Genomic DNA, 12,797 nt, shown 5'->3' with positions numbered 1-12,797 from the left:
CCGCCGAGGAGCATTTCGGGAATGTCAGAACGCCTGAGCGAAAGTGTCGATCGCCGAGGTCGTCTGCGAAACAAAGGACTGTGGCGGCGGGCAGCGGGCAGCAGCGAAGGAGGGGGCGTCGCCACACCTCGCTCTGGGACAGCCTCCAGGCACCTGCTGCCGACTACGGGCCTCCAGGGACAAAGCACACGCCTTCCGCGACTGTCGGCTGGCTACAGTCAAACTGCAGCTACTCACAAAAATCCTACGTTCGCTGTAATTACCGTATGGCAGCGAAGCTTGGTAGAAAAAAAAATAGTTCTAAATTTGGCTACCAGGTGCAAAACTGGCCCTATGAATGTAAGAAAGACTTATAGAAATGCTTTCATACGTGTTGCATTAGGAACAGGACGTGGGCGGAAATGGTCAAAAAAGTAAGAAAGGTGTATAATGTTGATTTTATTATGAACAGTTTGTTCAATGTGAGCACATGAGATGTCGACGACTTGCTGCACTGCACCAGATTTGCTCCTGGTGGCGAAAATGGGAACTAATGTTTTTCCAGCTTAAGTAGATTCCACATTAACGAATCACCATATCTACTAAGTTACTGCCACACTGGTAATCCTTGAGTACCTACACTTCAATTATAACAACGCGATACTTCGTTGTCCATTCGAACATTTCATTGTCTCTCTCGAATTGTCTGTGTGTTACACGATAGCTTTGCTCACTACATTTGCAATTCTTATGATCTATAGTGGAGCAAATTTCGTGCACCACTCTTACTTTCTCCCTTACGTCTTTGATTCGATTCGCGGGAAAACGAATACTGCTAAGACTCCGTGTTAGCTCGAATCTCTCTGACTTTACGTCCATGGTCTTTTCGTGAGACACACATCAGACAAAGCAACGTGTTGTTTGACTCTTCAAGGCATGTGTAGTCCGGAAATTTTAACAGTGAACCAAGTCTCTTGTAGTGTCTGCCGCTGGAGCTAGGTGAACGTCTCTGCGACGCTTTCGTGCAACGAAACGTGCTGCTCTTCTTCAGCTGTTTTCTATTTCCTCCACCAGGTCTACCTGGTATAGATCGCAGATCGACGAGCGACGTCTATATTTTGCGCTGGAAATGTTTACGTGGGCGACTTGCATGTTAGATGTGTAATCAAAAATACGGATTCAGTTTAGTTAGAGACTAGCAAAAATCAAAAGTTGTAATTTTATTCTTTGTACTTTCATTTGATAGTGATACTCTTCGCCGGCAAAAAAGTTAATCGAGGAAGTGGACAAGTGTTGGTCGAGTGTACCATTCCGTAGAGCACAGGGTATCAGTTTGTTCATAACCTAGGATAATATTCAAAATATGTTTTATTATCAATGTGATTGGGGAAAGGGGAGAGGAGCATAAAGCCTAGCCTCCTTCCAATTTTTGTTTTGTGTAGCATACAGTCTAGTAAAGTCAGAGTAAATTCGTAAAGCCTCTAGTTAGCGTCCCTTACCTCTCCTGAAGTACAGCTGGCCCTTATCTCCAGTTGTAAGAAAGATTACGGCTTAACATCCTGTCGACATCGAGGTCATTAGGGACAATCCCCAGTTGTGAAGTACTACAGACTACCAGAGATTTACTACTACTACTGCTACTAATAATAATAGTAATAATAATAATAATAATAATACACATTTGCTATACATGGATGATCTAAAACTACTGGCAGCAACAAATCAAAAACTCAACCAATTACTAAAGATAACAGAAGTATTCAGCAATGATATAAGTATGGCTTTTGGAACAGACAAATGTAAGAAAAATAGCATAGTCAAGGGAAAACACACTAAACAAGAAGATTACATATTGGATAACCACAGCGACTGCATAGAAGCGATGGAATAAACAGATGCCTATAAATATCTAGGATACAGACAAAAAATAGGAATAGATAATACAAATATTAAAGAAGAACTAAAAGAAAAATATAGACAAAGACTAACAAAAATACTGAAAACAGAATTGACAGCAAGAAACAAGACAAAAGCTATAAATACTTATGCTATACCAATATTGACCTACTCATTTGGAGTAGTGAAATGGAGTAACACAGACCTAGAAGCACTCAATACACTTACACGATCACAATGCCACAAATATAGAATACATCACATACATTCAGCAACTGAAAGACTCACATTAAGCAGAAAGGAAGGAGGAAGGGGATTTATCGACATAAAAAACCTACATTATGGACAGGTAGACAATTTAAGAAAATTCTTTCTAGAACGAGCAGAAACTAGCAAAATACACAAGGCAATCACTCATATAAATACATCGGCTACACCACTGCAATTTCATAACCACTTCTACAACCCTTTAGATCACATAACATCAACAGATACGAAGAAAGTAAATTGGAAAAAGAAAACACTTCATGGCAAGCACCTGTATCATCTAACACAGCCACACATCGATCAAGACGCATCCAACACATGGCTAAGAAAAGGCAATATATACAGTGAGACAGAAGGATTCATGATTGCAATACAGGATCAAACAATAAACAACAGGTATTACAGCAAGAATATTATTAAAGATCGCAATACCACAACAGATAAATGCAGACTTTGTAAACAACAAATAGAAACAGTAGATCACATCACAAGCGGATGTACAATACTAGCAAATACAGAATACCCCAGAAGACATGACAATGTAGCAAAAATAATACATCAAAAGCTTGCCTTACAACATAAACTTTTAAAACAACAAGTTCCTACATACAAGTATGCACCACAAAATGTACTGGAGAATGATGAATACAAATTATACTGGAACAGAACCATTATAACAGATAAAACAACACCACATAACAAACCTGACATCATACTCACCAATAAAAAGAAGAAATTAACACAACTAATCGAAATATCCATACCCAATACAACAAATATACAAAAGAAAACAAGAGAAAAAATTGAAAAATACATCCAACTGGCTGAGGAAGTCAAGGACATGTGGCATCAGGGTAAAGTTGACATTGTACCAATTATACTATCAACTACAGGAGTCATACCACACAATATCCACAAGTACATCAATGCAATACAGCTACATCGAAACATATATATACAACTACAGAAAGCTGTAATTATTGATACATGTTCAATTACCCGAAAGCTCCTAAAAGCAATGTAACATATACCGTACAGTTAAAAGGAAGTGACGCTTGGTCAAGGTCCGCATCACTTTCCATTTTTAACCAGACATAACGCCTGAGAAAGGAAAATAATAATAATAATAACAATAAAACACACAATATGTTTTAATGTACTAATAAGTATAATTCGCAGGACAAAGTGGAATCGCCTCTTGTTATTCTTTTACAATATTTTAAGAACCGAGTCAATTAGTGGCTCACTATGAGGGAGGATATACAAGAAACGAAGTTCAATACGACTTCCATTGTGCTAATAGATTTCTCAGAAGCGTCGGGTGCCACGTCAGCGGTAGAAGTGGCTATTCAATGCAAATCTTTCTGAGAAATCGAGCAGCATATTGTCAGAAGTCATTCTCCAGTATACAAATAGGTTGATGAATTCGAGAACAAGGAAACACTATTCAGTAACTTAGGAAGAACCTATACGTAGGAAACTCAGATAAGAGTGCAATGTTGTGATAGACATGAAAAGAACGTCACATTACGGACGACGTAACTGACTGCAGTCGTTGCATCCAAGGTAGGGAAATCTATTTCTTGTGAAACGGTTCATAGAACGTAGTAGGGTTAACCGTGAAAACAAAATAATGAAACTTGAGCTTGTAGAGATTATGTGACAATATGATACAGTAGAATCTCGATAGTTCGAGTTTCCAATAATCCGAGCCTCTTTTTTTTTTTTTAAAAAACGATTGCAACGATCTACTTTCTTTTTTTCTGACATGATAAATAATGAAAACATCATTGCAAAAGATAGATAGGGAGAGTACAGCTCAGTGACAAAGCAGACAACAATGCAACAACACCGACGATTTGCTCGCTGCCCTGTTGCATGAACATCTGTTGTCAGTATGGCACGAAATACCCCGACTGCTGCCGGCTGCCACCGACCAAATCTGGGGAGTTCACACGCTGCTGTAGTTCCCAGTACCTGTACTGTACAGTGTTGTGTGTCGTTTTGTTTGTTGACTGTGTGTTCCGTTGTACACCTTACAAAGATGAGTGCTGTAGCAAAAAAGAGGAAATTTGTGGCTTTGCATCTAAAATTAGAAGCACTAAGGCGACTTGACAAAGGAGAAACAATAAAAAAACTTGCTCTCGAATATGGTGTCGGTGAAGTTCCTGTTGGTGACTGGCGAAGAAACCGACTTAAATTGGAACAGTTTTCTTCACAGAAATGCTCACACGAATCTTTCAGTCGAAGAAGAATAAAGAAGTCAGACTTCGAAAAAACAAGTGAGGCATTGTTCATGTGGTTTACCCAGCAGAGACAGAAGGGTGCTCCGTTTTCTGGCCCAATCTTGCAAGAGAAAGCTTCGTTTTTCAGAAACCAGCTGCAGGAAGGAAATGACAATTTCGCCGCTAGTGTGGGCTGGCTCGACAAGTGGAAGAAGTATGGGGTGCGTCAACTAGACGTATGTGGGGAAGAACTCTCTGGTGACGCTCAGGCCGTTTCAAAATTAATCGTCGAGTTTAAAAAAATCGTAACTGACGAAAATTTGTCTAATGAACAAATACGAGTATATAACTGTGATGAAACTGGGCTAAATTTTAAAATGTTACCAGCGAGAGCACTTGCTTCTTGCGAAGAAAAAAGTGCTCCTGGGCACAAAAAAATGCAAAGAGCGGCTCACAGTTATGGCAGCTTCAAATACAACTGGAAACCACAAACTAAAACTAGTTGTGATTGGGAAGTCTGCCAGGCCAAGAGCAATGAAGAATGTATCCATCTCAGCTCTTCCGGTTGTCTATACACATCAGCATAATGCCTGGATGAATCAGGAAATGTTCAGGAACTGATTTTTTAACTCATTTGTACCTGACTGCAAGAATTTTTTAAAAGACAGGGGACTGCCATGCAAAGCAATTTTGCTCATGGATAATGCGTCCTCACATCGAAGTGCAGGAGAACTGCAGTGCGACGGTATCCGCGCCTTGTTTTTCCCACCAAACGTTACCTGTCTCATTCAGCCCCCGGATCAGGGCGTTCTGGAATGTCTAAGAAAAAAAGTATCGACGGCGATTGCTACAGTCAATGCTGCATTCCGAAGACAACGAAAGCATTGTAGGAGCTTTGAAGAAAGTGACTTTGAAGGACGTCGTGTACTGGATTAGCGAATCTTGGAGAGAAATAAAGTCACACACAATTTCTAAGTCATGGAGGAAAATTCTACAGTAAAGTATGCCAGACACAGAAACTGAAGATTTAGCAGATGAGGAAGATCAACCATTGTTTAATTTAACCAGAAGATTGCCAGTGTGTGAAGAGGCAGAAGAGGTGGAAGTAGGCGAGTGGTTAAATTCGGACGAACAGTTGGAAGTGAGAGACTCTTCTATAATTGACACGGTTAACATTCCATCGCAGTGTGAGAGTGACGAAGATGACGAGGCAGAGGCTGCACCGATGATGAGTCACGCCGATGGCTACGCTGCTCTCGAGGCCGCCGTATTCTACGTGGAACAACAGCCTGAGGCGACACCAACCGACCTACTGCTCCTGAGACGGTGGAGTGATATTGCCGCGAGGGAACGTTGCAGCTTCGCCAAACAAAAGACACTTCACTATTACTTGTCCAAATAAATAATTATTGTTATTCTGCCAATGCAAATACATGTGTAAATACTTTTATTTTAATAATGTTCATATTTTGACCTGTATTACTTACAGTATCATAATATTTCTTTTTCTCATTTAAATTTCGATAGTCCGAATTTTCGATAGTTCGAGGTGGTTCCGGTCCCGTTCACCTCGAACTAGCGAGACTCTACTGTAACTGTAATTTACGCGGTGGCTGTAATCAAACTTTCACACGTGTGTCAGTGTAGACGGAAAACTATTTACCCTGTGGGTCCCCAGCTTTATAAGATTGTGCGCTGCAGGATATGCGTTGTTAGTAGTTTTCGTGCGATGACTTGCTTGCCTTTAGGCGCCGGTACTGTGACGGCGACGTAGGGTTGAAACACAAGCACCAGTGAACATTACAGTTGCCGGCGTCGTCATGGGTTTGGACAGAGTGAGCGGGGCTTTACTCACGGCACCGTATTATCAAAACAACAGGCAGCAGTGGTGCTGCTCTTCACAAGTATCGACACTGTGAAGAATAAGGAGAGCTCCTCTTTCCGTACCGGGTTTGAAGAGAACTGTTCGGAAGTTGGAATTATCTGGACATTTGACAATTGCTCCTGGGAGAAGCCTACGACCAACTGCGCCACTGATATTTGAAGAAGTTACTTTGAAAACGCTGGTTGCAATATGCTATCTTCGAGCATTTCACGAGCTGTTTCACGACAGCTGGACATTCCATGATCCACCGCTGGTAGAGTACTGTGAAAAATAGTGAAATAGTATCCAGGCCCGCTTCGACGTCTTGATGGTCGAGAAACTGAGCAACATTTGTAACGTCGCGTTCTCACATGGAAGGTAATGTGTTTCTGTAACAGGTTATTCGTTATTTCTTCTCCTGGTATCCTTACGAACGTTCCACAAAGTTTCGTTGTCCTACGATCACTAGTTTATCATGGGGATTCTCTGAAGTAGCGAAAGTTTAATCATAACCGCGCCGCATCCATGTACTCATCAAGCCACTGCACAGCGCATCGCTGTTTTCAGTACTCCGGAAATCGTCGCCCTATCATCTTGCAAGCCATGTTCTATGGGGATCTTACTTTTTTGTTACAGACATCATGTCGCATAAGGTAATTTCAATTCCGATGACATGAACAGACTTTTATTATCAGATCTTATCATTAATATATTCCTTCTTAAAGAGCTAAGAGAACATAAGCGGCAGGGGCCACCCATTTCTTCATCCGTCTCTAATGATAGGTTTATTTGATACACCCTTACCGACTCGACTTCCTTCTTCGAAAAGACAGAAACACAAGCTCAAACAATACATGAACCGTGTATGAACCATGCCTCTCTGTCGTTAACACTGTCAAGAAAGTCGTTTTTCCCAAGAGCTGTCATGTCCACTTTAGAAACGAGCACTCAGAGGAACGTCTTAAATTAACTGAAATGCAACAGCGTAATTTTTTCATCCTACAAATTAGTTTAGATACTGAATTTTGTATATGTGTCATTGGTCATATAAATAATTTATGACCTATATTACGTATAGTGACAGTCAGATTTAATAGTTTTCGAATATCATAAATAAAGTAATTTGCATTAATTGGTTGAATATTTAAAAAGGAGATATGGCTCTGAGCACTATGGGACTTAACGTCTATGGTCATCAGTCCCCTAGAACTTAGAACTACTTAAACCTAACTAACCTAAGGACATCACACAACACCCAGCCATCACGAGGCAGAGAAAATCCCTGACCCCGCCGGGAATCGAACCCGGGAACCCGGGCGTGGGAAGCGAGAACGCTACCGCACGACCACGAGATGCGGGCAAAAAGGAGATATACTCAGCTTTGTGTACATGAATGTTTATTATATGATTTTAGCGCGGATTACAAGAAATTGCAGTTCAGCGAAACGGATCGTTTGAAGAGCAATTGTCTGAAAATTTGTTAAGTACATGCAACCTGTAACTGGTCTAAGAAATGTATGAGCATGAGTTCTTATAACTTCCGTCACAATTTACATCGTATACACTCCAGATGTGCTGTCAGCATCATCACTATTTCACTTCACACTACAACCGTTAGTCTACGAACGGGTCAAGTGGATAATACTGCTGTTCCACCCCATGTTCGAGGTAGGAGAGTCTTTGTATTACGAGGGTTGCCCACAAAGTAATGCACGGCATTTTTTGTCTTTATCAATTCTTTTTTGGACATAATGAGAATTACAAGGACGAAAGAAAGGTGTTTTATCTACACACCCTACTTTTCCACGTAATCTCCATCCCGTTTTACGGCCTTCTTCCAGCGCCAAACAAGGGCGTGTCTGCCCTGTCAGTACCAATCCTTGCCCTGGTGGCGGAGCCAGTGCTTCACTGTGTGAATCACCTCCTCATCGTCCTCAAGATGTCTTCCAGGAAAGCATCCTTTAGTGGCCCAAACAAGTGGAAGTCCGAGGGGGCTAGGTGAGGGCTAGGTGAGGTGTGACAGCCGTGGATGGTCTCCACGACCGCTGCAAACCATGGAGCTCAGCCGAACCGCCTTCTGGTGACCTCATGCTCCGTACTCAGCGACTAACTGTACTTCTGTCAAAAGCAGATGCTCCATACTTTCCATAAGCGTTTGCGAATATTCTTCACGATTTCTTCTTCTGCAGTGAGAAATTCAATGACGGCACATTGCTTCTAACGTACATTACCTATAGACGCCATTTTGGAACTGCCCTGCAGCAACGCTATCTGTCGGAAGGGACGAAAACTTGTCGCGCATCCTCAGGAGACTTCAAATAACACATACGCAACGTTTCGCATTCGTAGTACTGTATTCGGCTGAGAAAAAAAATGCGGTGCATTACTTTCTGGGCAGTACTCGTACTTATTTCTTAGTTGAGGGTCTCTACCTTTCTGTCTTCTCAACTTCCTGTAACCTTTGGCTCATGAAAAGTGACAAGACTCGTCACAAGCAGCTGATGTCAGCCTCGGAATGACCAAAGACTTTTTGCTACCAGGCAAGTTGAAAGGTAAATCAGGCTAGGCTCAGGCAAGCTATTGACAAGAATACTGTCTTAACAGATAACATATTATTGTGTACAGTTTCCGCCATTTTCGAGGCTCTTTTCTCCGAAATTTGGCTGAAAATTTGGGAGCTTCATAAACGTGTCATAGTATATATGCTTTTAATAAACTAGTTTTTTGGGAAGAACCTCCTCTCACACTGAATCGCTCTTCCATATAGTATTGCTGCACATACGCCACTGATTCAAAATTAATGGTGTGGGTCCGTTTCTATTGGCATCCGTCGCTACTGCGAAAGTCTACGAGTGTTCTTGTCCGTCTTTCGCTAGTACGTGCCTCTATCATCATTTTCTACATCTACATCTACATACATACTCCGCAGTCCATCATACCGTGCGTGGTGGAGGGTACCTCGTACCAAAACTAGCATCTTCTCTCCCTGTTCCACTCCCAAACAGAACGAGGGAAAAATGACTGCCCATATGCCTCTGTACGAGCCCTAATCTCTCTTATCTTATCTTTGTGGTCTTTCCACGAAATGTAAGTTGGCGGCAGTAAAACTGTACTGCAGTCAGCCTCAAATGCTGGTTCCCTCAATTTCCTCAGTAGCGATTCACGAAAAGAGCGCCTCCTTTCCTCTAGAGACTCCCACCCGAGTTACTGAAGCATTTCCGTAACACTCGCGTGATTATCAAACCTACCAGTAACAAATCTACCAGCCCGCCTCTGAATTGCTTCTACGTCCTCCCTCAATCCGACCTGATAGGGATCCCAAACGCTCGAGCAGTATTCAAGAATAGGTCGTATTAGTGTTTTATAAGCGGTCTCCTTTACAGATGAACCACATCTTCCCAAAATTCTACCAATGAACCGAAGACGACTATCCGCCTTCCCCACAACTGCCATTACATGCTTGTCCCACTTCATATCGCTCTGCAATGCTACGCCCAAATATTTAATCGACGTGACTGTGTCAAGCGCTACACTACTAATGGAGTATTAAAAGATTACGGGATTCCTTTTCCTATTCATGTGCATTAATTTACATTTATCTATATTTAGAGTTAGCTGCCATTCCTTAAACCAATCACAGATCCTGTCCAAGTCATCTTGTATCCTCCTACAGTCACTCAACGACGACACCTTCGCGTACACCACAGCATCGTCAGCAAACAGCCGCATTTTGACAATCCAGTTGATCTCGTAGAAAATACGTTAATCTGACCAGCTTTCCAATCCGACCGCTCCTCTCTGCGAACTCCTTCGGTCCCAGCACTTCCCACAGCCACCGGCTTCCTGACCGCAGTGTGTTGGTGTGTTGCGGCAGGCAAGCACACGCTGCCGGCCGGCACGGACGTGCTGCTGGCGCCGTACGCGATGCACCGCCTGGAGCACGTCTTCCCCGACCCGGAGGCCTTCGACCCGGACCGCTTCACGGCGGACAACTGCTCGCGCCGCCACCCCTACAGCTACATCCCGTTCAGCGCGGGCCCGCGCAACTGCATAGGTAAGTCGCCATGCCTCAGCTCTGCTCATACTGTAACGGGCCAGCGCGTGACTAAGGTAGCCTACGATAAAATTCTGCTCGCCAGTTCTCCTTGACAGCTGAATTCAGTTTATAAACAGACACAAAAGGAAAGAGGCGTTGTCCTATACAGCTTTCTAAGCTGTCATACCTTTAGTTTTCATTTGTACCAGCGCATCTTGTAAATCTTGGCTGTAGCCTTTCCCCAACTGTTTGCTATCTTCGCTTCGCACAGGTAATTAGTTTTGTATCCTCACAGAAAATCTCCTGCAACCATAACAGTGGCAGCATCGGACTTGTTGTTCCATTGCAGGTGTTTCGACCGATACATGCTGTATGTATGTATTGGGATAGGTGGGACTATTCTGACAAGAAAAAGATTGTAGTATTTTAACGTAATTCAGAGATTTTTTCAATACGAATGAAAGTTGAGGCAGTCCTTCCGTAACGGGAACCACTAATTCACAATACCGCATTATGAGTGGAAGTATTCTGTTACCCAGGTGAAATCATTTGAACAGAAAATATATCAAAGAGATAGAACAGCTGGCTTACAGAACCCCGCATAGTGTTAGAAACGGAACCCCAAGATGACACTTGACCAATTAACTGCCATCGCTAGGTAGGAAAGAAAGAAAATCGATCGAATTTTAAATACTATTGGGGGAAGCCGTACAGGGGGAGAAAGGGACGTACAGAGATTTGGTGCTAGTGGTAGCATAGGCCGTAGAGGTTACCAGCGCATCAACAGTACGTAGCAGATCGGCGAGTTCTAGCTTCTACATCAGGCTTGCGTGGTCTCCACTGCGGCGTCTGTCGACGTCATATTCCACCGACATGGCGCAACTAGTAGCAAGCCTGGACTCCTGGAAGTACATCCCCACTGTAATGGAGCTCAGAACGTGCATGTATCTACCACCGTGGAGACTGCTGCGCCGATATTGACGAGTCATATGAATCAAAGCAAACGAGTGTGTGAACCCAGTGTATGAGGCAGAGCTCTGTGTCCACGGTTGTTTCGTAACCTGGAGTATGTGTCTCCACGGCTAAAAACATAGCCCACAGTGCCGAACCTCCAAACCTACAGAGTAACTGTACTGACTTACCCCTGTTACGTCTTTGTGACGGGGACGAGGACTTTTTTAGCCCGAATGCTGTCCTCTCCACGTGGTGAAACTCGAAGACACTGAGATAAACTATTTCCTCCAAAATCACATGCACCACCAACATTGTTCGAACATAAGCAGTTTTCCTAACGGCCATCACGACATCGGGAGTTTTAACAAAAGTGACTCCTGGTAATCACATAACTATTGTCACGTCAGTCCTTCCACAACAGACTGGTAGTTTCAGAACCGCACAGTATTGATTTGCTGGGAGATATTTGCATATTAAGTTTATGTACTTAATTAATACGCGTTTAGCTAACCCGCGATTGGGATCATTCGATTCTTAATGTCATCATATGTTAGAATCTGTGACCTAAATGTAATTGTCTGGATTTATAAAATGCTCTTTTTCGTATCGGATTGGTGTTATGTTTACCTTCGCCTCGCCAACTTAAGCGTAAATTGTCTGGGAAAGTCTGTGAGCTACAATACGATGGAGGTGATAAATCACTGCATCGTGATTCTGGGGTATGCTGTTGATCTCACAGTTTCTGGTAACTATAGCGTCTTACAGGGGAAGCACACACTCCTGGGGGCAAAGATTTTGCTCACATTTCGCAGGAGCAAAGTAAATACTTGAGCTGCAACAAATGTTGCTCTCGTGCAATGCGCTTCCGAAGGTTTTTCGAGAAATCAAGGTTTAAAGCCTTACGAGCCTGTTGTATACCACAGGAAATCGTTAGCCATCGTGCAGGAGATCGAGGTTTCTGCTTAAAGGCTGTGTGGGCTCCTGCTCTCTCCCTGGTGAAAGAACAGAGGGAGACAGTTGGGGGATGCTACCTCACCTGTTGGTTGTTAAGATTCAATGTCAATATGAGTTCTGACTCTGGTCACCTTTGGCTGCTATAACTTTCTTGAAGCAACAATCTACGGCTGTTAAGTACGAGGGTATTTCGCAAAGTAAAGATACACTGTACGCCAGAGGAACAGACGAGTTTTGGCGAGCAAGTTGGCAACACTGGTGTTAACCTTGAACCGTTAGCTTTCTCCTCACGGTCGTTCGGCAGTTGAATGTTGCTTCTGGTTGGACTAGGTCGTGTTTAAAATGGCTGCGCCGATTCAGAATCCCACCAAATGCGAAGTGCGCTTTGTCATACGTTTTCTTCCTGCAAAAGTTCAGCGACCAGCGCATATTCACAAAGAAATTTTTTCTGTCTATGGGAACATTATGAATCGACAAAATGTAACGAAATGGTGTCGTCATTTCTCTGAAGGTAGGACCGATTTTCATGACGAACAAAGAACAGGTTGCCCATCTGTGATCTTTGATGCCATTCTTTGGAGAATGGAGGAAGCAATTCGTGCGAATAGACGTCTCACATTGA

At 42.9% G+C, this 12,797-nt stretch overlaps 1 protein-coding gene across 1 annotated transcript in view; it reads left to right on the top strand.

The window, feature by feature from the left end:
* LOC126260768 (probable cytochrome P450 4aa1) overlaps positions 1 to 12,797 on the top strand; it is a 255,821-nt gene that overhangs the window by 237,798 nt on the left and 5,226 nt on the right. Inside the window, exon 12 of the mRNA XM_049958107.1 lies at positions 10,106 to 10,285. Coding sequence (XP_049814064.1) covers positions 10,106 to 10,285 — 180 coding nt within the window. The remainder of the gene's footprint in view (positions 1 to 10,105; positions 10,286 to 12,797) is intronic.

Source organism: Schistocerca nitens, chromosome 5, assembly GCF_023898315.1.
Source record: "Schistocerca nitens isolate TAMUIC-IGC-003100 chromosome 5, iqSchNite1.1, whole genome shotgun sequence".
In the NCBI taxonomy this organism is placed as follows: Eukaryota; Metazoa; Arthropoda; class Insecta; order Orthoptera; family Acrididae; genus Schistocerca; species Schistocerca nitens.
The sequence above is the reverse complement of the archived record's forward strand: the minus strand, read 5'-3'. Positions and strand labels throughout refer to the sequence as shown.